The sequence below is a fragment of the Mesoplodon bidens genome (genome assembly GCF_964165515.1).
Source record: "Mesoplodon bidens genome assembly, chromosome: 18".
NCBI lineage: Eukaryota > Metazoa > Chordata > Mammalia > Artiodactyla > Ziphiidae > Mesoplodon > Mesoplodon bidens.
In genome coordinates this window covers 5,355,250-5,377,457 of record NC_138175.1, presented here as the reverse complement: position 1 = coordinate 5,377,457, position 22,208 = coordinate 5,355,250, and the positions used below count along the sequence as shown (strand labels likewise).

Genomic DNA, 22,208 nt, shown 5'->3' with positions numbered 1-22,208 from the left:
GCGCGTGCGCAACGGTTGCCGTGGGGACCAGGGAAGCGTAGGGCTGCCAACGACGCAAACGCAGAGTGGCCTGGCGGGCTGGGGGACGTAGTGATCCTACACAACCGGGCTTCCCCACTGCTAGGGGGTGTTCAGTGTTTCCGGAATGAACATGAACCGCGAGGCCTCGGAGCCCGTGGCGGACGGGGGAGCGGAGCAGGACTGCGCGCGGGAGCCGGGCTTGGAGTCAGCCGTGGAGGAGTCGGCGGGTGACCACGGGAACGCAGGCCAAGGGGGCCGCAAGGAAGGTGCCGACAGCCGCCCCAGGGAGGCGAGGGGGGCGACGGGCTGCGCCCAGCACCACACACCTAGTCTTCACAGCCAGCAGTAATAATAATAATAATAATGGCGGCCCACACTTACTAAACGATGCGTGCCGTGCGCTCACTGCATTCGAGCCATACACCCTCCCTCTGCGGTAGGCACTCCTCTCCCCGTTTCAAACAGATGAGGAACCTGGAACTTAAAAGAGGTTATAGAACTTGCTCCAAACAGATTACCCTCAGCCAGTCAATGACAGAACAGACTCACGCCTGGACAGTCTGACTCCAGAGCCCAAGCCCTCACTGAACACACCATTCGCCCCACCGCCCAACTTTTTAATGTTTTGAATGTTTCCCTTTATTGCCGTCACCATGTAAGATCAAAAGCTCTCTCCCCCTCTAGATGGCAAGCTACGTCAGGGCAGGACATCCTGATTGAACTGGCAGTGTCCGGTCCAGTGCCTGATCTATGGCAGACAGAGTGAATGACGAGCTGGTGCTTCTGAGGTCACTCCTCACCAGTTTTCCAGAATGGGCTTAGAAAGCAGCCTCCCCTCCTGCTTGGCTTGCACTGTAAAGGAAACTTTTTAGGGACTGGTAAAGAAACTACTTGATTTGTGTCTCATGTTTTGAACCCAGCCAACAAATATATCTTGAGCATTGACTGTCCAGGCAGGCGCTGTAAGAGTGGCTGTAGGGAAGCCATGTTGCTCTGTGCACAGACACAGGTTTGAAGCCACTCCTGCTGGGTTCACACTACCCTTCTGCAACTTGCCGGTTTTATGGCTGTTTGCCCAGAGCTTAAGCTCTCTATAGGGCAGTCTCCTCTTTTGCAAGCGAGATAGTTATAATTAGAGTGTCTGGCATACATTGGGCCAGTAATAAATGGTAGTTCTTGTTATTAATATAACCAATCAATTATTATGTATATTGAGCACCTAGTCTTTATTCTGCAAACCTTTATCTGGTGCCTCTTGTGGCTGGGCATTATATGCAGTGGGAAATGGGAACTTATAAGATACAGTCCCACACACGGAGTGTTTAATCTCATTCGGTAGTCCACAGGGACACCAAGAGAACAGCAGCAAACAGCCTTAAGATTAAGTGCATTTGAATCAGCCAATTTTGATTGACCTTTAAAAAAAAATAGGTGCATTTGAACGTGTTCATTTTCTTTCTACCAAAGATATTCCCATCATTTTTGTTTCTTCTTGTGTGTTTTTTGAGAGCTTTTCTTTAAATTGAAGTATAGTTGACTTATAATATTATAGTAGTTTAGGTGTACAACATAATGAGTCAATATTTTTTTTTTTTTTTTTTTTTTTTTTTTTTTTTTTTTTTTTTTTTTGCGGTATGTGGGCCTCTCATTGTTGTGGCCTCTCCCGTTGCGAAGCACAGGCTCCGGACGCGCAGGCTCAGCAGCCATGGCTCACGGGCCCAGCCGCTCCGCGGCATGTGGGATCTTCCCAGACCGGGGCACGAACCCGTGTCCCCTGCATCGGCAGGCGGACTCTCAACCACTGCGCCACCAGGGAAGCCCAATATTTTTATAGATTATATTCCATTTACAGTTACTATAAAATATTGGCTGTATTCCGTTTGCTGTACAATACATCCTTGTAGCTTATTTATTTTATAGATGGTAGTTTATATTTCTTAATCCCCTACCTCTATCTTGCTCCTCCCTCCTCTTTTGAGAACTTTTTAAAAAGAACAGAGAACATTATAACAAACACCCATGTATCACCACCAAGAATTGAAAATGATTATCATTTTAATCACATGTACCTCAAGTCTTTTTTTTTTTTTTTTTTTTTTTTTGCGGTACGCGGGCCTCTCACTGTTGTGGCCTCTCCCGTTGCAGAGCACAGGCTCCGGACGCGCAGGCTCAGCAGCCATGGCTCACGGGCCCAGCCGCTCCGCGGCACGTGGGGTCCTCCTGGACCGGGGCACGAACCCGCATCCCCTGCATCGGCAGGCAGACTCTCAACCACTGCGCCACCAGGGAAGCCCTGAAGTCTTTTTTTAAAGAAATAAAACATTTCAGATAAATTTGATGTTTTTTGCCCTACCCCACCTCTATTCCTAGTCCCAGTCCCTTCTCCCCACCTCCAGAATTCTGTGTGGGTTCTTTCAATCTCATCTGTGTCTCTCTCTCTCCCTATCCTATCTATCTATCTATCTGTCTATCTAAAATGTGTCCTTAAACAATGCATAGCATAGGTTTGTGTGGGTCTGATTTATGTAAATGATATCCTGTGCTTATTATGAAACTTGCTTTTTTCACTCCATATGTGTTTCTGAGAATTATCCATATTGATTGACATAGCTCCAGTGCATTCTATTCCAAGGCAGAATAATAATCTGTTGCTTTATTTAACCAGTCCCTATGGATGAACATTTGCATTGTTAATAGGTTTTGGCTGTTACAAGTAATGCAGAAGTGAGTATCTTTGCACACCTCTCCGTGTCCAGCTGTACAAGAACACAAGAGGTTTTATCAAAGATCTGCCTAGGGGCTTCCCTGGTGGCGCAGTGGTTGAGAGTCCGCCTGCCGATGCAGGGGACGCGGGTTCGTGCCCCGGTCCGGGAAGATCCCACATGCCGTGGAGCGGCTGGGCCTGTGAGCCATGGCCGCTGAGCCTGCGTGTCCGGAGCCTGTGCTCCGCAACGGGAGAGGCCACAGCAGTGAGAGGCCCGCGTACCGCAAAATAAATAAATAAATAAATAAATAATAAAGGTAATGAAAACACCATTTAAAAAAAAAAAAAAAAAAAGATCTGCCTAGAAGTGAAATTTTCATAGTCCTTATCAGTACTTTAAAAATCACTGTGATACATTTAAAGAGTACCAGTTCCATGCTAAAAGCAGACAGTTATTCATCAAGTTGAAATTGGGGGACATTTTTTATACATTTCTCGATCTCTATAGAACCAATCTCTTTATTTTACAGAAATTAATGATCCTAAGAAAACATGCGTGGGTCCTTCGGACACTTCCTACCTCAGCAAGCAGAAACACAGTGGTGATAGCTGGTCAGATGGTCGCTTAGCACAGCAAAGAGATGACAAAGAAGATCGTGGCCCCAGGTTCGTGGGTGTGCTCTTGCCACTCACAGCACGCTTTTACCCACTAAGGTGGATGTTATAATCACCCCTTTGTCCAGATAAGGAAATTGAGGCTCATAGAGATTAAACAGTCGGCCCCATGTCTGAGGATTTAGTAGCAGAGTCAGGATGGCGTTGCTCTGTGGCATAACTGACCACAATCTATACAACTTTAATGCTGGACCTGGAGAGAGAGAAACATTGGTAGTTCTCGATGACACAAAGGTATTTCTATTAGAACACACTTGGCAGTTTTTGAGAAGGCTGAAAGTCACAATATTGGATGAGGCCCTGAAAGCTATAAACAAAGTCATCGGGCATATAGAATATTGTGGAATTTGTGGACGGAATGGGTGTGGCAAAGAATTTATGGGATATAGTTTACAGCTGACAAATTGAAATACATTTCTTGTTCATGTTTTTCATTCAACAGAATGACTAAAAATTTTCTGCAAAAACTGTGCAAGCAGCACAAGCTTTATATTACCCCAGCACTGAACGATACACTGTATTTACACTATAAAGGTAAGGGTCTGGTGGAGGTGCTACCTCATGTCTGGTGGAAAGACTCTAGTGGTTTTAAGAATTACTTGCAGGAATCATCTGGTGTTCTTAACTTATATTTAAGCAGAAATTTCAGAGTTTAGTGGAGATGCATGGAAAAGCAATAATATTTCTTTGAAGAAAAAGTCTTACGTGACTGGAGTTTATATGGGTTCAAGGGAACCACTTTGGTATCTTTTATTTATATTTGCTAAAGGACTCATACTTTTTCGAACCAGTAGCTACTTGTAAATACTTTGGGCTTGGGAGAGTTACGTTGTGAAGGACCGTGTCGGTGTCCAGTATCACACATAAACTTAAGTTCAGGATCATAGATAGGGCTATTCTAGCAATGAGGAAGCAGAGTGATAACTCCCAACCTCGTGCTGAATTTGGGATGGCCACCCTCCTTCATCAGACCATCTTTACGTTCGTTTGTTCAGTAAATGTTTACTGAGAGCCTTCTGTGTGCCCGGCAAGTGCTGAAGATACAGAGACGGATATGGTAAAGATGCTTCTGGTGTCTTGGGGGACAGGGCGGCCACCGTGAGAAGGTTCACGCTATGCCAGGGAGATTCCCGGAGGGCTCCAGCAGCACAACTACTTTAAAGGTGTGGAACGACCCCTAACTGGTCTCCTCACCTCCACGTTGCCCCCTCCAAAATCCTCCACCCAATGTCTAGGTGTAACAGTGATAAGATGACTTAGGAGGGCAGACCCCAGAGGACCAATATTTAAGAGGTGGGAAGAAGCAGACCCAGTGGGTTAGACCAAGTAGAAAGAATCAGAGAGGCAGAAGAACTAGGAGAGAGATATGCCTATATTATCTACTGCTGCCTAACAAATTATCCCCAAACCTACCAACTTAAAAAATTATCATTATTTGATATTGTTTCTGACGGTCAGAAATCTGGGAATGACTTAGCTGGGTGGTTCTGCCTCATCATTGCTATTACCCTTTTTTTTTTTTTTTTTTTGCCGTACACGGGCCTCTCACCGTTGTGGCCTCTCCCATTGCAGAGCACAGGCTCCGGACGCACAGGCTCAGCGGCCATGGCTCACGGGCCCAGCCGCTCCGCGGCATGTGGGATCCTCCCGGACTGGGGCATGAACCCGTGTCCCCTGCATCGGCAGGCGGACTCTCAACCACTGTGCCACCAGGGAAAACCGCTATTACCCTTTTTAAATAAAAACTTTTGGTTAAAACTTTTCAGGCAACAAAACAAATGACTTTGAAAAAGTTTTGGTAATAGCAGGTGCACTGTGAATTACAAATCTATAAATGAGTCACTCAAGGAAACAAAAATGTTTGTTTTCCTCACCTTAAATGTGGCTAATAAAACTGAAAAATACCGTAAAACCAGACCCGAAGTTTGGATTGGCTTCAGGTACAGCTGGATCCTGGTGCTCACTGCCTATCTTCACGAGGCTGTTTCTCCCCTTTCCTTGGCCCTGCTTTCCCTTGGTGCTCATTCATTTCAGACAGGTCACCCCCTCACTTCCCCCCACTCCCAGGCGAGAAGGGAAGGTGGCTGCTTCGGTGTTAGGCTCCACCCTACCAGGCTGGCAATTCTAGCAGGAAGTTACCTCTTTCCAATGGAGCCAGCAAAGCTCCCCAGGATTCATGAAGGTTGGCTCCACTTGGCTAAGCGTGACCAGCTCCCTGCAGAGAGCCATGGGGTAGTATCCGGACAGGCATGTCCCTCCAGAGAGGCAGTGGTGTAACTGAGGAAGGACGTGTGGATGCTGGGTAGATAGGCAAAAAAGAGGGTGACCCCTGTGCCTCTGAGTGTGTAGAAGCTTAACCAGTGCTCCCTTCCTCCCCACTAGGCTTTGACCGCATCGAGAACTTGGAAGAGTACACAGGGCTGCGTTGTCTCTGGCTGGAGTGCAACGGAATACAGAAAATCGAGAACCTAGAGGCCCAAACGGAACTGCGATGCCTCTTCTTGCAAGTGAACCTGCTCCATAAGATCGAGAACCTAGAACCTCTGCAGAAACTGGATGCTCTCAACATCAGCAACAATTACATCAAGACCATTGAAAACCTCTGTAAGAAGGCCCTGCCGTGGCGGGGCGGGGGTGGGGGGGCATTCTCTGGGCCCCCGCGTCCACCACCATTTCCTAGCGGAGGTTCTTAACATTCTTTTCCACCCGTGTCGCTTACTTCTGCCGACTTCCCCTTCCAGCCTGCCTGCCGGTCCTCAACACACTCCAGATGGCCCACAACCACTTAGAGACCGTGGAAGACATTCAGCATCTCAAGGAGTGTTTGAAACTCTGTGTCCTTGACCTTTCCCACAACAAGCTGAGTGACCCAGAGATCCTGAGCATTCTCGAGAACATGCCCGACTTGGTAAAACATGCACACGCACACAACTTGCGTTATCCTGTGTTCTGTAGACAGCAGATCTCTTTTCTCTTCCCCTCCCTCCCTTCCCCCTTCCTTTCTCCCTGCTTTCTTAACACCCATCACACTCTTTTTTCCTCTCTGTATTTTTAGCTGGAGTGTTTTAAATGCCAGATGCTGTATCGTTTCACCCACACATATTTCAGTGTGTATTCTTTTTTTTTTTTTTTTTTGCGGCACGCGGGCCTCTCACTGTTGTGGCCTCTCCCGTTGTGGAGCACAGGCTCCGGACGTGCAGGCTCAGCGGCCATGGCTCACGGGCCCAGCCGCTCTGCGCCATGTGGGATCTTCCCGGACCGGGGCACGAACCCATGTCCCCTGCATCAGCAGGCGGACTCTCAACCACTGCGCCACCAGGGAAGCCCAATAAATAAATATTTTTTAAAAAGAAAAAGCTAGGATAAATGCTTGTTGTTTTTTTCTTCTTTTTATGTATTCCTTTTCAGAGAAATGAGTCAAGAACGTAGGAACCTCTAAAGGTGACAATGAGGCTGAACCTCTAAAGGTTCACGTTATCATCGTGAACACAAAGATTTATAGATACGTATTTGATATGACTTAAGCCTTGTTGTCATTTTAATTTGGGGTGATTGAATGGTCCCATCTTCTGGCCTGTGGCAACCCCTCCAGGCAGCTCCTGTGTCCTTTAGACTCAACTCCAGCAGCCTTCGATGACTTCCTTGCTTTTTAGTGTATATGTGTTGTCAAGTGAACTAGGAAAAAATATTCCAAATAGCACACAAAAAACTTGAGTTCACTGTTTACTGCTTAGGGTATGGATAAGAAAGAAAAAGTAAGTCCATTTAAAGAAAAACAATAAGCAAATCATAGTTCAAGAACAATCTGTAGAGCAGAGTGTCACCAAAGACTAATTTAGAATTTATATTATCACCAGTATATGGTGATAATATAAAGCTGTATTATAATACCTTTTTTTGGCCTGGCTGCCATAACAAAGTACCAGACTGAGAGGCTTAAACAACGGAAATTTATTTTCTCATGATTCTGGAGGCTAGAAGTCCGAGATCAAGGTGTCAGCAGGGTTGGTTTCTCCTGAGGCCTCTCTCCTTGGCATGTAGATGGCCATCTTCTCCCTGGGTCCTCATATGGCCTTCTCAGTGTGTCTCTCTGTGTCCTAATCTCCTCTTCTTACAAGGACCTATTGGATCATGCCCCACCCTCATGACATCATTTCATCTTAATCACCTCTTCAAAGACTCTGTCTCCAAACACAGTCGCATTTCGAGGCACTGGGGGTTAGGACTTTAGCATATAAGTTTGCTGGGGGGATGCAATTCAACCCATAACAAGAACACGTCTGCCTCGTGGTCATCTTGTGATGGCTTTTACATTCTCCATACACAGGCAGCCCTTTAGTCCCTGCCCCTGGGGCACATTGCTCCCCTCACTCAGCCCCACAGAACAGGTCACTTGAACCAGTATATTTATTTTCCTGAACAAGAAAAATCACTTTAGATATGAAAAACACTTCACCAGTTCAGGCAAACCGATGTTAAATGTTGCACCCACATGTCACCTTGACCATTCACCTTCTTGAGTTTCATCGGCAGCAGGGGAGGTGACCGTATTTAAAGAGGGGTGGGGACGGCGCACTGGCACTGCTGTGTCGCTTTCCCTTTCCTGGTCCCGACTTGACATCCAGAAGACCTATAAGCCTGGCAGTAGATAAGCAGGCACTTTGCATCCTATGCCCTCAGTCACCACTTCTTATCTGTCTAGCTGCCGTGTACATTTTCTTAAAATGGGTCCTGGCTGGGAAGGACAGAAAATGATCAATTGGAGATTAATTTCAGTAAAAGACATTGGGCCAGCAAAACTAATGCAATCACTGCCCTTGGGTAAAGGCCTCAGGAAGTGTTTCCCAGTATTGCTCTGGAAGGACAGTGAGATTTAGGATCTGAAGGTCAAGTGTAATAGAAGAAAGGGCTGCCCAGGTCTCGGGACAGTTCTGATGGCACAGAAACAACGAAAGCCTCTGCTTTCTCTGATACCGTCTTCATGATCTGATGTCAACACTCCGTTTATTTATTGATTTTCAGAGCACTGCACGTATTAAATGTTTTAATCGCATCCATTTTTCAGTGATTAATGTGGCTCTGCCTGTGTGCTTCCAGCATGTACTGAATTTGATGGGAAACCCAGTGATTAGGAGCATCCCTCATTATCGAAGGACAGTCACTGTTCGACTAAAACATTTAACATACCTGGATGATAGACCAGTTTTTCCAAAGGACAGGTAAGGAAATGAAAAGCCTTTTGATCATACTTAATAGGGAAGAGTTGAGCATGCTCAATATTAAACTTTTTAAAATTTCTGATTTTTGAGCATTTCCACACATCATTAAATATTCCAGTGAAATAGGTTTAATGGCTTACATGATTGTTTATAATAGGAAATTCCCTGTTTTTGAGCACTTATTCACAGACTTTTCATAATCCTTTGATAATTATCCTTCTATATAAGTCTCTGATCTCATGGCCGGTTATTTCCTTAGGATGGAACCCTGAGTTGTACTATTGGATTAAAGATAAGGACTGTGGTTTGAGACTTTTAAAAGGTGTTTTAAAATATTTTCTAATTGTTTTCTAGAATGTTCGTATCAACTTATAACTTCCCCAGACACAGCCATGTAAACAAAACAAAACCGTTGCCAGGCCAACTGATGACTGAAGGTGGTACCTCGCTTTATTTATTTATTTAATTTTTATTCATTCATTTATTTTTTGGCTGCATTGGGTCTTTGTTGCTGTGCACAGGCTTTCTCTAGTTGCGGTGAGCAGGGGCTACTCTTCATTGTGGTGTGCAGGCTTCTCATTGCAGTGTCTTCTCTTGTTGCAGAGCACGGGCTCTAGGGCTCAAGGGCTTCAGTAGTTGTGGCTCACAGGCTCTAGAGCACAGGCTCAGTAGTTGTGGCGCACGGGCTTAGTTGCTCTGCGGCATGTGGGATCTTCCTGGACCAGGGCTCGAACCCGTGTCCCCTGCATTGGCAGGCAGATTCTTAACTACTGCGCCACCAGGGAAGTCCCAATACCTCGTTTTAAATTTGCATTTTTGGGTAACTGATGAAGCTGGTCATTTTTACTACCTTTGTCGGGCATTTATGTTTCCTTCTCTATGAGTACTGCATTCATGACTTCTTCCCAGTTTCCTTTTGGGGGCATGCTTTTTCTTACTGATTCATAAGAGCTCTTTGCATATCAAGAATATTGAACCCGGGACTGCCATGTGTATCATCACTGCTTTTATCTGGGTTTTTAATTTACCTTTTTTTTTCTTTTTGGCCGCGCCTCGTGGCTTGCGGGATCTTAGTTCCCCTACCAGAGATCAAACCCTCACCCTCGGCAGTGAAAGCAGAGTCCTAACCACTGGATATCCAGGAAATTCCCTTAATTTACCTTTTGACTGAGGCCACTATTCATTCATTCCAGCTTCGAATAAAACTTCAGTAACTGGGATGGCCTGAAGGGAAGTGCAAATCTGAATTTTCCAACACTTAAAAAGAAACGTAGCTGGTAGTATGTTTTTTTTGCTTTTTTGTTTTTTTGTGGTACGCGGGCCTCTCACTGTTGTGGCCTCTCCCGTTGCGGAGCACAGGCTCCGGACGCGCAGGCCCAGCGGCCACGGCTCACGGGCCTAGCCACTTCGCAGCATGTGGGATCTTCCCGGACCGGGGCACAAACCCATGTCCCCTGCATCGGCAGGCGGACTCTCAACCACTGCGCCACCAGGGAAGCCTCTCCAGGCTTCTTTTGATTTCCATTTGCATGGAATATCTTTTTCCATCCCCTCATTTTCAGTCTGTATGTGTCCCTAGGTCTGAAGTGGGTCTCTTGTAGACAGCATATATATGGGTCTTGTTTTTGTATCCATTCAGCAAGCCTGTGTCTTTTGGTTGAAGCGTTTAATCCATTCACATTTAAGGTAATTATCGATATGTATGTTCCTATGACCATTTTCTTAATTGTTTTGGGTTTTTGTAGGTTCTTGTCTTCTGTTGTGTTTCCCACTTAGAGAAGTTCCTTTAGCATTTGTTGTAGAGCTGGTTTGGTGGGGCTGAATTCTCTTACCTTTTGCTTGTCTGTAAAGCTTTTGATTTCTCCATCAAATCTAAATGAGATGCTTGCCAGGTAGAGTAATCTTGGTTGTAGATTCTTCCCTTTCATCACTTTAAATATATCATGCCACTCCCTTCTGGCTTGTAGAGTTTCTGCTGCGAAATCAGCTGTCAACCTTATGGGAGTTCCCTTGTATGTTAAATGCCATTTTTCCCTTGTTGCTTTTAATAATTTTTCTTTTTGTCAGTTTGACTACTGTGTGTCTCAGTATGTTTCTCCTTGGGTTTATCCTGCCTCGGACTCTCTGCACTTCCTGGACTTGGGTGGCTATTTCCTTTCCCATGTTAGGGATGTTTCCGTCTATAATCTCTTCAGATATTTTCTTGGGTCCTTTCTCTCTCTTTTCTCCTTCTGGGACCCCTATAATGTGAATGTTGGTGCATTTAATGTTTTCCCAGAGGTCTCTTAGGCTGCCTTCATTTCTTTTCATTCTTTTTTCTTTATTGTGTTCTGTGACAGTGAATTCCACCATTCTGTCTTCCAGGTCACTTATCCATTCTTCTGCCTCAGTTATTCTGCTATTCATTCCTTCTACTGTATTTTTCATTTCAGTTACTGTATTGTTCATCTGTTTGTTCTTTAATTCTTCTAGGTCTTTGTTAAACATTTCTTGCATCTTCTCGATCTCTGCCTCCATTCTTTTTCTGAGGTCCTGGATCATCTTCACTATCATTTTTCTGAATTCTTTTTCTGGAAGGTTGCCTATCTCCACTTCATTTAGTTGTTTTTCTGGGGTTTTATCTTGTTCCTTCATCTGGTACATAGCCCTCTGCCTTTTCATTTTGTCTTTCTGTGAATGTGGTTTTTGTTCCACAGGCTGCAGAATTGTAGTTCTTCTTGATTCTGCTGTCTGCCCTCTGGTGGATGAGGCTATCTCAGCCCATATTTTCTTTATCTATCAGTTGATGGACATTTGGGTTGCTTCCACTTTTTGGCTGTCTTGAACAGTGTTGCTATCAATGTTCATGTGCAGGGTTTTGTGTGTGGACATTTGTTTTCAACTCATTTGAGTAAATACTTAGGAGCATGATTGCTGGATTATATGTAAGATTATGTTTGCTTTGTAATTGCCAAGCTGTCTTTCATGGGGCTGCGCCATTTTGCATTCCCACCAGCAATGAAGGAGCATTCCTGTCGCTGCACATCCTTCCCGGCATTTGGTGTTGTCAGTGTTCTGGATTTTAGCCGTTCTATTGAGTGTCAAGTAGCATCTCATTGGTTTAATTTGCACTTTCCTGACGTCCTATGATGATGAGCTTATTTGCCACCTGCCTATCTTCTTTGGTGAGGTGTCCAGTTCTTTTGCCCATTTTTTAAAATGTGTTTTTGCATTTTTGAGTTTTTTTTTTTTTTTTGTGGTACGCAGGCCTCTCACTGTTGTGGCCTCTCCCGTTGCAGAGCACAGGCTCCGGACGTGCAGGCCCAGCGGCCATGGCTCACGGGCCCAGCCGCTCCACAGCATGTGGGATCCTCCCAGACCAGGGCACGAACCCGCGTCCCCTGCATCGGCAGGTGGACTCTCAACCACTGCACCACCAGGGAAGCCCCATTTTTGAGTTTTAATAGTTTTGTATGTTTTGGATACAAGCCATTTTTCAGTTATCTTTCTTGCAGATATTTTCTCCCAGTGCAGTTCATCTTCTCATTCTTTTAACCTCTTCCCGTTTTTAAGTCATCTTTGTATTAATGAGTTGCAATAGGTTTTTATATATTCTAGATACAACCCCCTGACCAGGTATATGATTTGCATACCCATTCTGTGGGTTGTCTTTTATTTGTGGTACTCTTTGCATGACACAAGTTTTTAATTTTGGTGGAGTCCAATTTCTCTATTTCTTTCTTTTGTCACTTGTACTCTTGGCCTCATATCTGGAAGGCTTTGCAAACCATTAGATTTAAAGATTAAAAATGTGCATGTGTTAATATGTATCCTTGCAGTCATATGTCCTGTGCCTTTAGTTTGATTTTGGGGAAGATGAGCAAGTTTGGTCAGATAGTATATGTTTTGGATTTACGTCTAACCTGTGACAATCCAAACCTCCCCGATTTCTGGGGTGTTCTTGTTGCTTTGTTTTTTGTTTTTAATACTCCTAAACAGAGCTTGTGCAGAGGCCTGGGCACGAGGAGGGTACAAAGCTGAGAAGGAGGAGAGACAGCAGTGGGAGAGCAGAGAGCGGAAGAAGATCACAGACAGCATTGAGGCCTTAGCCGCAATCAAGCGCCAGGCTGAGGAGAGGAAACAGCAGAAAGCAAGCCAAGAGCAAGGTGCATGCTTGAGACACAAGGAGGACCCCGAGCTCCGTTTAGATTAAAAATCTGGGCTGTTGAACTCACAGTCTTTCATCTTGGGGATTGGGGGTGGGGGGTGGGGACCATTCGTTCACATACCTGCAGATCCATCTGCCCTTGACCTCATGCAAGGACGGTGCTGGGCCTGCTCATCCGGAGCCTGTGCTCCGCAATGGGAGAGGCCACAGCAGTGAGAGGCTCGCGTACCACAAAAAAAAAAGAAAAAAAAAAAAAAGCTTTAAGAAAAGTTAAAATGAACAGCTGAATTGTCTGTTTAGATCAGATGGTTGTTAATATTTTGGCACACACAGGCACACACACACACAGTCTTTCCTGTTCTGCTGACCCATTTGAAACCAAAGGCAGACATCGTGGCCCTTAACCCCAAATACCTCAGCCTGCGTCTCCTAAGAGCCCCCTGCACAGTTTTCTAGTGGCTGTGTCCTGTGCCGGCAGTGCACGCGCTAGGCATCCCCCGGTGGACTTTCAGCCTGTGTATTTAGCACCTAAACAGCACTCTGATGACCATCCCGGCAGTTCACTGCAGGTCCCCCTTGTCCTCCCAGGACGTTCCCAGCTCACTGTGGACTTCTGCTCAGGGGAGATGCTCGCGCCAGACAGTGCCGGGGACTTGGGTGCCAGTGTGGAAGGGGAGGAAGCGCCTGAAGAGGACAGAGAAACGTGGCAGAAGACAGAGCTGTTTGTCAAGGAGAGCTTCGAGGCCAAGGATGAGCTATTCCCAGAAAAATCAGAAGAGTCGAGTCTCCCGGAGGAGCTGCCTGTGGATCCTGACAGGGAGCCAGGAGGGGCGCTCCCTGCCAAGGCCCCGTCACCGAGCCCCGGAGCTGCCTGGGAAGGTAGGTGGTTGAGAACAACAAGGGTGTAGATGGGCCAGCACCCATCTGGGGGTCTCGGGTTTCCACTTCTGACCGCTGAGTCTGCGAGTTATCTAGAACCACAAGGGGAGCCAGGACTGCATTTCTAGTATCAGCTTCAACAAGGTGCAAAGAAATGGGTGAGACACTAACAGTGTACTTTATCTAGCCCAGTACATCTAAAATCTAATAATTTATATCATAAAGTTATTCATGAGATCCTTTCCCTCTTTTGACACTAAGTCTTCAAAATCCAGCCTGTATATGCCACTTATAGCACATCTCAATTCACATGCTCACTTTTGAATGGTTAAGGTGAAATGCAGCTCTATGAAAAGAAGCAAGTTGTTTTGGGCTGCTTCATTTTTTCAATTGAAATGAATTAAAAGTAGATACAATTAAAAATCCAGCCCCTCAGGAGTACTGGCCACATTGCAGGCACATGGCCATAGCTACCACAGTGGATGATGCTGATCTAGAAGGGAAGCCCACTGGCAGGTTCTTGCCAAGTTCCTGGGTTCCTGCTGACTAACAGATAAACCCAGGACTCGGCCCTGGACACTGCCCATTACTGCTGTGTCTGTGCAGCCCTGGGAGACCCGAAACCTTCTGTTCCCAGCCTGAGCAGGATTTGAGGTCCATCTGGGGAGGTCAGCTGTTCTGGCCCCCACTGTCTGGGAGAGACCTCGAAGTAACCCTAGTCTCTAGACTGCCGAGGGGGCAAAGGCCACACCCCAGGGCACCAGAGATGGGTGAATTATCTTTCCAGCTGAAGATAATGGCAGGGCAGACTATCCTCAAAGATTAACTCAACTGAGCTCTATTTTAATTATTCCTTTCAAAACCTTACTGGCCACTCCATACCCCCAAACAATCAGTGCTCCATTATTCACTGGGATTTACTCCCCACCCCCCTTTTGTTCAGTAACATCTGAAAAATTTATCTTGTAGCCTACAGTCTTTAACAAGATGTCTGTGGGAAATAGAAATGCACCTTAGGAAGGAGGGGTGGTGTAGGGAGTGAGGTGACCTGTGACTGTGCTGCCATCCATGGCCCTGGCCCCCATCAGGGATGCTGGAGCTCATGAAGTCCCCAGGGGTTCCAGCAGGTGAGGCAGGAGCAGTGGGCGGAGAGCAGGGAAGGAGCAGGAAAGCACGTGGGATCTAAACAGCCACAGCCACAGGGAGAATAGGCTCCCGGGGAGGGGCACACGCCCTGCCCACCCCTCCGATGCCCTCCTCACACTTGTCGGGTGGCTGCTGCGCCGCTCCTCTTCTGACTTTGCCATGAGACTGCGGCTGGAATGCATCTATGAGAAGCGTGACTTGTCTTGATTTAATTTCCCTTGGGAGGCACTGAAGCCCTGCTTTCTATGGCTCCTGGCACCACTTTGCTGCATGGGATTGTAGACCCCCCAAGACCTGGTCACTCCTTGGTTCCTGGGAGAGAATTTCTACTAGACAAGGGTCACGTTTTCCCTCAAGCTTCCCACAGGTGGCGATGTTATAGGTTTTATTATTTAAAAGGGGCACTAATCATGTATTAAACACACGGGGAAAAGAGCATCCTCTGAACTACTGATGTAGGTGTTGGCACATGTATTCTGAGATCCAGATACAAGGTTTTGCCTGCATCCTCACTCCCCCTCCGGTAAGTTTTTTGCCTTGAAACCGCACCTAGCCTAGAAGCAGAGTTTTCTATGAGTGAAACCATCAATTGCCTTCCTGAACGAAGGGCACATTTAACAAGGAGCTGGCAACCTGCGGCAGGTCGGAAGAGGGAGGCACAGCCAGATGTTTATCTAACATGTCAGCCAAGGCCATGACTTCCAGCTTAGCCTCCCCAGAATCCCATGATCAGGTGCTCTCACCATTAACCCATGTTACTGAGTTGGCAACTGGGGCTCAGAGAGGTGAAGTAACCTGCTCCACGTCACAGAGCAAGTGATAGTGGGGCAGAACTGAAGCCAGATCTGCCCGCAGAGACCAAGCTGGTCTCCACCTCGATTCACTGCCATCCTCCCTGCTTTTAACCCCCCACGGCCTTTGCTGCCCACCCCTCCTCCACAGTCCCCTCCCTGCTGAGCTAAACCCTCTGGGTGTCCTGAGTCCCAAGAGGGGAGCTGGGCTGTCAGAACAAGGAGGTACCTCTTCCACGCAAGTTACTCAACCTCAAGAAAAGCAAATCTAAATATAAAAGCCATGTTTAAAAAAAAAAAATCACTTTTCCATTTACCTTTCTTGCGTGGCGCACAGTCTTCCCTTACAAGTCACGAGGCCTAGTGAAGGATGCAGGAAATTAGGAGATAAACGGTACGAGCAGCTTTGCTGCGTTCCCTGGGCTCATTCTCTCTCATCATGGAGTCAGGAACCAGGGGAGGCTGCCTGGGGACCGAGTCAGGGCTCGGAGGCTTGAATAGCTCCCCATCCCGACGTTGAGTGTCAACAGGACCGGGGGAAACGTTATGTGAGCGCATACCGTCGCGGAGACACACGTTTCCCACCCCTATCTGATGACTGTCGAGAGGAGCCTCAGCTTCCTTCCAGTGGTCACCAGAACGGCACAGAGGATGACACACGCGTTTCACTAAAACACTCTGTGAACAGGCGAGGCAGCGAATTTTCTAGACAGACACCCTGAGGTCAAACCCAAGTCCAGCCCCTTAACCAGCTGGGACACCTCAGGCAAGCCATAAAACCTCTCGGAGCCCGTCCTAGCCCCTGCGAAGTGGGAACAGTCTCTACCGTGGATTGCATGAGGCGACGTAAGGAACACACCCAACAACTAGTCTCTTCCCTGCCTCGCCTTTTCCTGGCACACAAAGCCTAAGCAGGTAGGTTTTAGGGAACAAAGGGACTTGGCAGCTGCCTGGACTAGAAGCTTCTGCTGGCTGGGAAGCTGGACGCCACGGTGCCACGAGCAGGACACAGGGGTCCGGGGGAAGGGCTGGTTGGAGGGGAAGCAGATTACTGTTGTAATTAGAAGCTATGAAGCCACGGGCACAGCCAAGTGCAAGAGAGCACGACAAACCGGGCCTGGGAGGTGGGCCTGGAATCGTCCACAGCAGCGCCGGAAGCCCCTGCCCACTTCCTTATATCATTCTTTTTTTTAACGTCTATTTATCTACTTTGCTTATTTTATTTTTTCTTTATTTTTGGCTGCTTTGGGTATTCGTTGCTGCACGTGGGCTTTCTCCAGCTGTGGTGAGCGGGGGCTACTCTTCGTTGCGGTGCGCAGGCTTCTCATTGCGGTGGCTTCTCGTTGCGGAGCACGGGCTGTAGGCGCGTGGGCTTCAGTAGTTGTGGCATGCGGCTTCAGTCGCTGAGGCTCGTGGGCTCTAGAGCGCAGGCTCAGTAGTTGTGGCGCATGGGCTTAGCTGCTCTGCGACATGTGGGATCTTCCCGGACCGGGGACTGAACCCATGTCCCCTGCACTGGCATGTGGGTTCTTAACCACTGCGCCACCAGGGAAGTCCCCCTTGTTTCATTCTAAACGGGTGCCCCAACGTGGCTCTCGAGTCAAACTGGGCACGGCCAGTCCTCAGAGCGGACAGCGGACCAGCATGTCGTGAGCAGAGCGGGGCCATTCATCTCTAATCATGGAGACTGGAGAGGAAGCAGAGGGCAGGATAAGAGGGGCCTGGGGGAGGAAGACAAGCCCTGTCTGGACTCCACGTTCCACAGGCAACCCTGCGGTGACTTCACAGGTGTCCCTGACGCTTGTGCAGCAGGAGGGGCCGTGGAACTTGGCCTTTGGCACCACAGCCTTTCTTTCTGCATCTCCTGGCCCATCAGTTGTGCCTTTTCCAAGGCTTCTGCGTATTCTTCACGGATTCCTGGCTGGTGCTTCCATCTCCAGGCTCCAGAAAGGGGGCAGCTGTCTCCCTTTCCTTTCAAACATAATCTTGTCCTAAGCTGGGATTCTTGCAGCTCCTGTCACAGGGGCTGGAGGCTTTCAGACCCGAGGGCTTTGTCCTTCCTCTTGGAATCGCCTTAACCTCGGGTTTGCCCGTCTGTCCACTGTGTATGAAACTAACTCCAAGATTAATGTAACTCTTTGTTGTTCCTTAGAATCAGCTCCCCAGACTGTGGCCACTGAAAGTGCATCAGGTACAGAGCTCTGTAGAGCTGAAGATTTGGAAGCCATCAGACTGGAGATGAAGGAGAAGCTCTTCATTGAGGTACGTAATTGGTGCATCTGCAGAGAAGTATCTGCGGTACAGCCGGTATCAGATCAGACACAAAACTTGCAAATCCTCGCTGCCCAGAGTGTGGCCCTTGGGCCAGCAGGCATGGTCTCCCCTGAGGGCTGCTAGGAAGGCAGAGCCCCAGGCCCCACCCCAGACCCACTGCTCAGGACCTGCAGTTAATAAGCCCTCCCCCAGAGGGGTCCGTGCCTGTGCACCTCCAAGACTGAGAAGTGATGGCCCAGGTGAGTCCCCTTGAACTATGTCTACAAAACTCTTGACGTGTTTTCCCCAAAGAAGCTACGCTGAAAGCAGCCCTGTCTGGCTGGCCGTACACAGAACCCTTGAGAAAGCTGCACTTGATCATCAGAGCCTCATCCTCAGTGGACAGCTGCCCGTCTTCCTGGCTTGGAGGAGCAACGGCTCCTGTTCCCTGGCCTGACTGTCCAGCGGCCCGTCCCCTGGGGCTTGTTCAGTGAGGGGCCGCCTGACCTTGGGACCGATCACAGCCCAGAGTACGGCCCTCCTCCCTGAAGCCCTTCCGCTCTGATAATAGTCTGACATGCTATGCCCACAGGAATGGGTCTCTGGGGAGGTACACACTTTGCCATGACCCCCGGGAACGGTGCTTTGGTGGGGCGAGGGGTGGGGGCCAGCGCCCCCCACCTGTAGCCTCACACCTTGCTCGCCCGGAGGACGGCCCGCCTCTTTGCCCACGAGTGAGCTCCTTCCCTTCAAGCCTGTGCGCAGCTTCGCCTGCCCCCGCCCGCTTCTTCCATAAACTCCTACATGGGTGTTCCATTCCCAACCTCACAATTTCACGTAGCTCAATAAGTGTTCAACCGAGTACAGCCAATATTCAGAGTGGGTTTCTGGTTTTCTGGGCCTGCATATACATATGACAAAACGAAAGTGGGCAATTCTTCCCTAACATGTGATAACTGACCGTATACAGGACCCCAACATGAAGCTAGTACTGACCATTCTTCCTCTTTGTCCAGCACTATTTTAAACACATCTTGTTATCAACTGACTTAACCCTTCCAACAACTCTAAGACATAGGTACCACCGTCATCCCCATTTTACAGATGAGGAAATTGAGAAACAGAGAGGTTAAGCAACTTGCCCAAGGCTCCACAGCCAGGCAACGATGGAGCAGGAGTAGCAACCCAGGCAGTGTGGCTCCAGAGCCCATGCATCTAACCACACACTGTGCCTGCCTCACACGCTGGACGGGGTGCTATAGATGAAGATACCCCCAAACACAACACAAAACAGAAAAGCCCCCCTAGTTTGGGGGAGGTCCAAAATAGACTCGTTCGATGTCACAGAGTCCTAAGACGAATTTGTGTGTAGGAGGTACGTCTCCCCCCAAGATGAACTGGGTGAGTAACACCAAAGTGAAGTGGAGAAAAGAGGTGGAAATTTTTGAAACATGTCATACCTTGCAAATCTCTTTCACTGATCAGATCCAGGTACCAGGTGTTGCCTCGTGCGTGTGTTTCGAGCGTGCACGTGGTCTGAGTGGTCTGGGTCACTCCGCAGGCGCCTCCACACTCCGAGCACGTAGCGCAGGCTTGGTTGGCTGTGCAGCCGCATCTGTCCCGTGGACCGGGTGTTGAGAGCGTGCCCTCCTGCTGATGGGGATCGTTTTCTCTTCCAGGACCTGCCTGACTTGGAAGACGTGGATGCAGGCGGATCTCTGGGAGACCAGCACAAGGTGACCTCTCACACATCCCCCCAGTCCCACCTTCCCTTCCAGCCCTGTCACTGACCAGGTATCTCGGAAAGTTGCACGCCCTTTGTGCTTGAAGCCTTCTCACCTCACCTAAGGAAATGCGGCTGTTTACTGTTGCTCCCCTCTCTGAGGTTTCACAACTAGCCACTTCGGTTTTTTTGAACAGGTCTTTTATCACTGATTTTTAATAATCATGTTCTGTACATGATTATCTGAACATTTTTTCTATCCTTTTGATGTATCTGTACGTTCATCTAGTGAATGTCTGTACCACAGCGACACACGGGCAGGGGAAGGGAGGGAGGAGAGCATAGAAGGCCCTATGGGGACCTCTCCCAAGGTGGCCCGACCCTCCTCCCTCTGGCCATGCTGAGAGCCAGTGTGGGCCAGCCCTGGGGGCCCCAAGGAGAGGGAAACCTAAGGTGTAACCTCAGGGCAGGAGCTCGTCATCGAAGGAGGGACACAGACTCAGGGGACCACAGTTCTGTGGGGGCCTGACCTCCAAAGCACGACTAGGTGGCCGGGTGAAGGCAGAGCCCGTCAGAAGCCAAGGCTCACAGACGAACCATTCAGGGACCCAGGAGGCTGGTGGTGCAGCACGAACAGAGTGGGCAAGGGCCGTGCCACACGGAGACCTGACGAGGACCTGGGGGAGTGGAGACCTGGCTGCAGAGCTCACCATGGCCTCCGGGGCTCACAGACGGCTGCCAAGGAGTGTCCATCCTGAGGCCCGACTTTCAAGCAGCGAGTGCTGTGCTCCCTCGGGCCCACAGTGTGATAGATTAAAAAAGCCGAATTAGCATTGTGCATTTTAGAGACTACTGTGAAAACGGAAATGCTCAAATACATCTTTTTTCTTTTAACAGAAGATGTGCTTTCCAAAGATTACAGCCATCTCAAGCCTGAGTGACGACAGTGACCCTGAACTAGACTACACCTCACTCCCAGTGCTGGAAAACGCTTCCACAGACGCCCCTTCCAGTATATTCGCAGTCTCCAAGGACACCTCCAGGAAGGCCGAGACGGAGACACCCTTTACAGGCATATTTAAAGCAGCAGCAGAGAGGGACTTGGCAACCCATAGGAGAGACACCAAGGCCCCTCGCCCACTGATTCAGGAGCTGAACGATGACGAGCCTTCAGGGCAACCACCATGGCCCCCAGCCTGCAAAAGGGAAGCCGCGCCAGCCCCATGCAGTGAGGACAGGGATGGGGACCTGCTTCTGGCCTGCACTCCAGGTACTGTCACCCAACTTTCAAGGCTACCGGGGCCAAAAGCTTCTCAGGGGGAAATGGACTGTGGACCACCCAAACCCAGAGTGGGTGGCCACCTGGGCCTTTGCCCTAGGAATCCCGTGTTCTCAGAGGGGGTCACTCACGACCTCTCCAGAGACCACGGAGATCGCTAGAGCATGTTCCTAAGTCACCAGCCGGGGCCAAGGAGCTGCCAGACCGACCCCCTCCCCGACCTTCCCCATCCTTGGCCCCTCCAGACCAAGGCTGCTGAGGGAAGGAGGGGACCGGTGATACCGCAGCTGGGAATATGGGACAAAATGAGGGTGACAGCTGGCCGGAGGGTGTGGGTCGTCCACATGAAGGCCCAGGACCGGGATGAATGACTGTGAGATGCTGCTGGCCGGGAAGGGAGCTTCAACGGGTAGGGACGGCGCCCATAGTGCCCAGATGGGTGGGACCGGTAAAGCCACACCCTGACGTGCCCGCCGGCCTGGCGCTGGGGCCTGTGCCCATGACCAGGGAGGGGCACTTTGGGGTAAGCTGACTAGTGCTTGCTGGTCACGAGCGCACTGGGGGCAGCTCTGTGTTCAGCTTTGTGCCTCCGGGTATCCAACTCAGGGAGCACGCACACGACTCCCGCTGTAATCCACACTGGACGGCAGCCAGGCTTCTTGCTGAACAGCAGCTTGCGTGGCTGCCCCAAGGCCTGCGCGCGGGAAGGGAGGAGGGCCGGCCGCACTTTCCACGGACACCAAGTTACCCATTTCCTGGCTCTTTAGGAAACAGCTCCGAAAAGGATGAAGTCCAGTCTGAGATGGAGCCTGAGGAGTGCCCGGAGCCCAAGGCCGGAGAAGACTGGGACTGAGCCCAAGGCAGCCCCTCTGCTCTTGGACTAACAGGGCCTGACCCCCCAGCAGGGGCAGGTCACCCCCTTGGCTGGGCTCCCCTTCCCTTCCAAGAGTCGCAGTTACTGAGGGCGTGCAGGGCCCTGGACACGGACGGCACTGTGCTCCCTGCTCTCAAAGCCTCACACGACCCCTGGTTATTTGCAGTATAAACCATGTAACTAAATGTCTCCCTTGAGCACTGTAAACATTTTAGCACCCACGCAAGTCCCTATGTTATTGGATTATTTGATGTCCAGTGAGTCACGCGTGATTCACTTCATCAGGTACCCGAGACAAGGACCATTCCTCTCTTCACGTGTGATCAGAAACCTAGGTCCCGCCCCAGGGCCCTGTGTCATTCCCAGGGGGTGTTTTCCCTGCAAGAGGGCAGGCTCTTCACCACAGCCACAGAGCTGCGGAGGAAGCGAACCTGACGTGCTCAATGTCGAAAGCCAAGTAAGGGGATGCAGCCTGGCCTGAGAAACTTGATTGTTCA

At 49.1% G+C, this 22,208-nt stretch overlaps 1 protein-coding gene across 4 annotated transcripts; it reads left to right on the top strand.

Moving 5' to 3' along the window:
* Positions 1-64: 64 nt before the first annotated feature.
* On the top strand, positions 65-22,156 carry DNAAF1 (dynein axonemal assembly factor 1; the record flags this gene model as incomplete). Of its 4 annotated transcripts, none has more annotated exons than XM_081216990.1 (12): positions 65-287; positions 3,256-3,391; positions 3,843-3,934; positions 5,783-6,004; positions 6,142-6,308; positions 8,498-8,619; positions 12,598-12,764; positions 13,355-13,645; positions 17,735-17,844; positions 19,515-19,571; positions 20,459-20,828; positions 21,605-22,156. In XM_081216990.1, the coding sequence occupies exons 1-12, from the start codon at positions 146-148 to the stop codon at positions 21,688-21,690; spliced, it is 1,962 nt and encodes a 653-aa protein (XP_081073116.1). In that variant the 5' UTR covers positions 65-145. The 4 variants fall into 4 exon arrangements, with proteins under 4 accessions (XP_081073116.1, XP_081073115.1, XP_081073114.1 ...); XM_081216989.1 differs by having other exon boundaries at positions 20,456-20,828; XM_081216988.1 differs by lacking the exon at positions 21,605-22,156 and having other exon boundaries at positions 20,456-20,998.
* Positions 22,157-22,208: the final 52 nt, after the last annotated feature.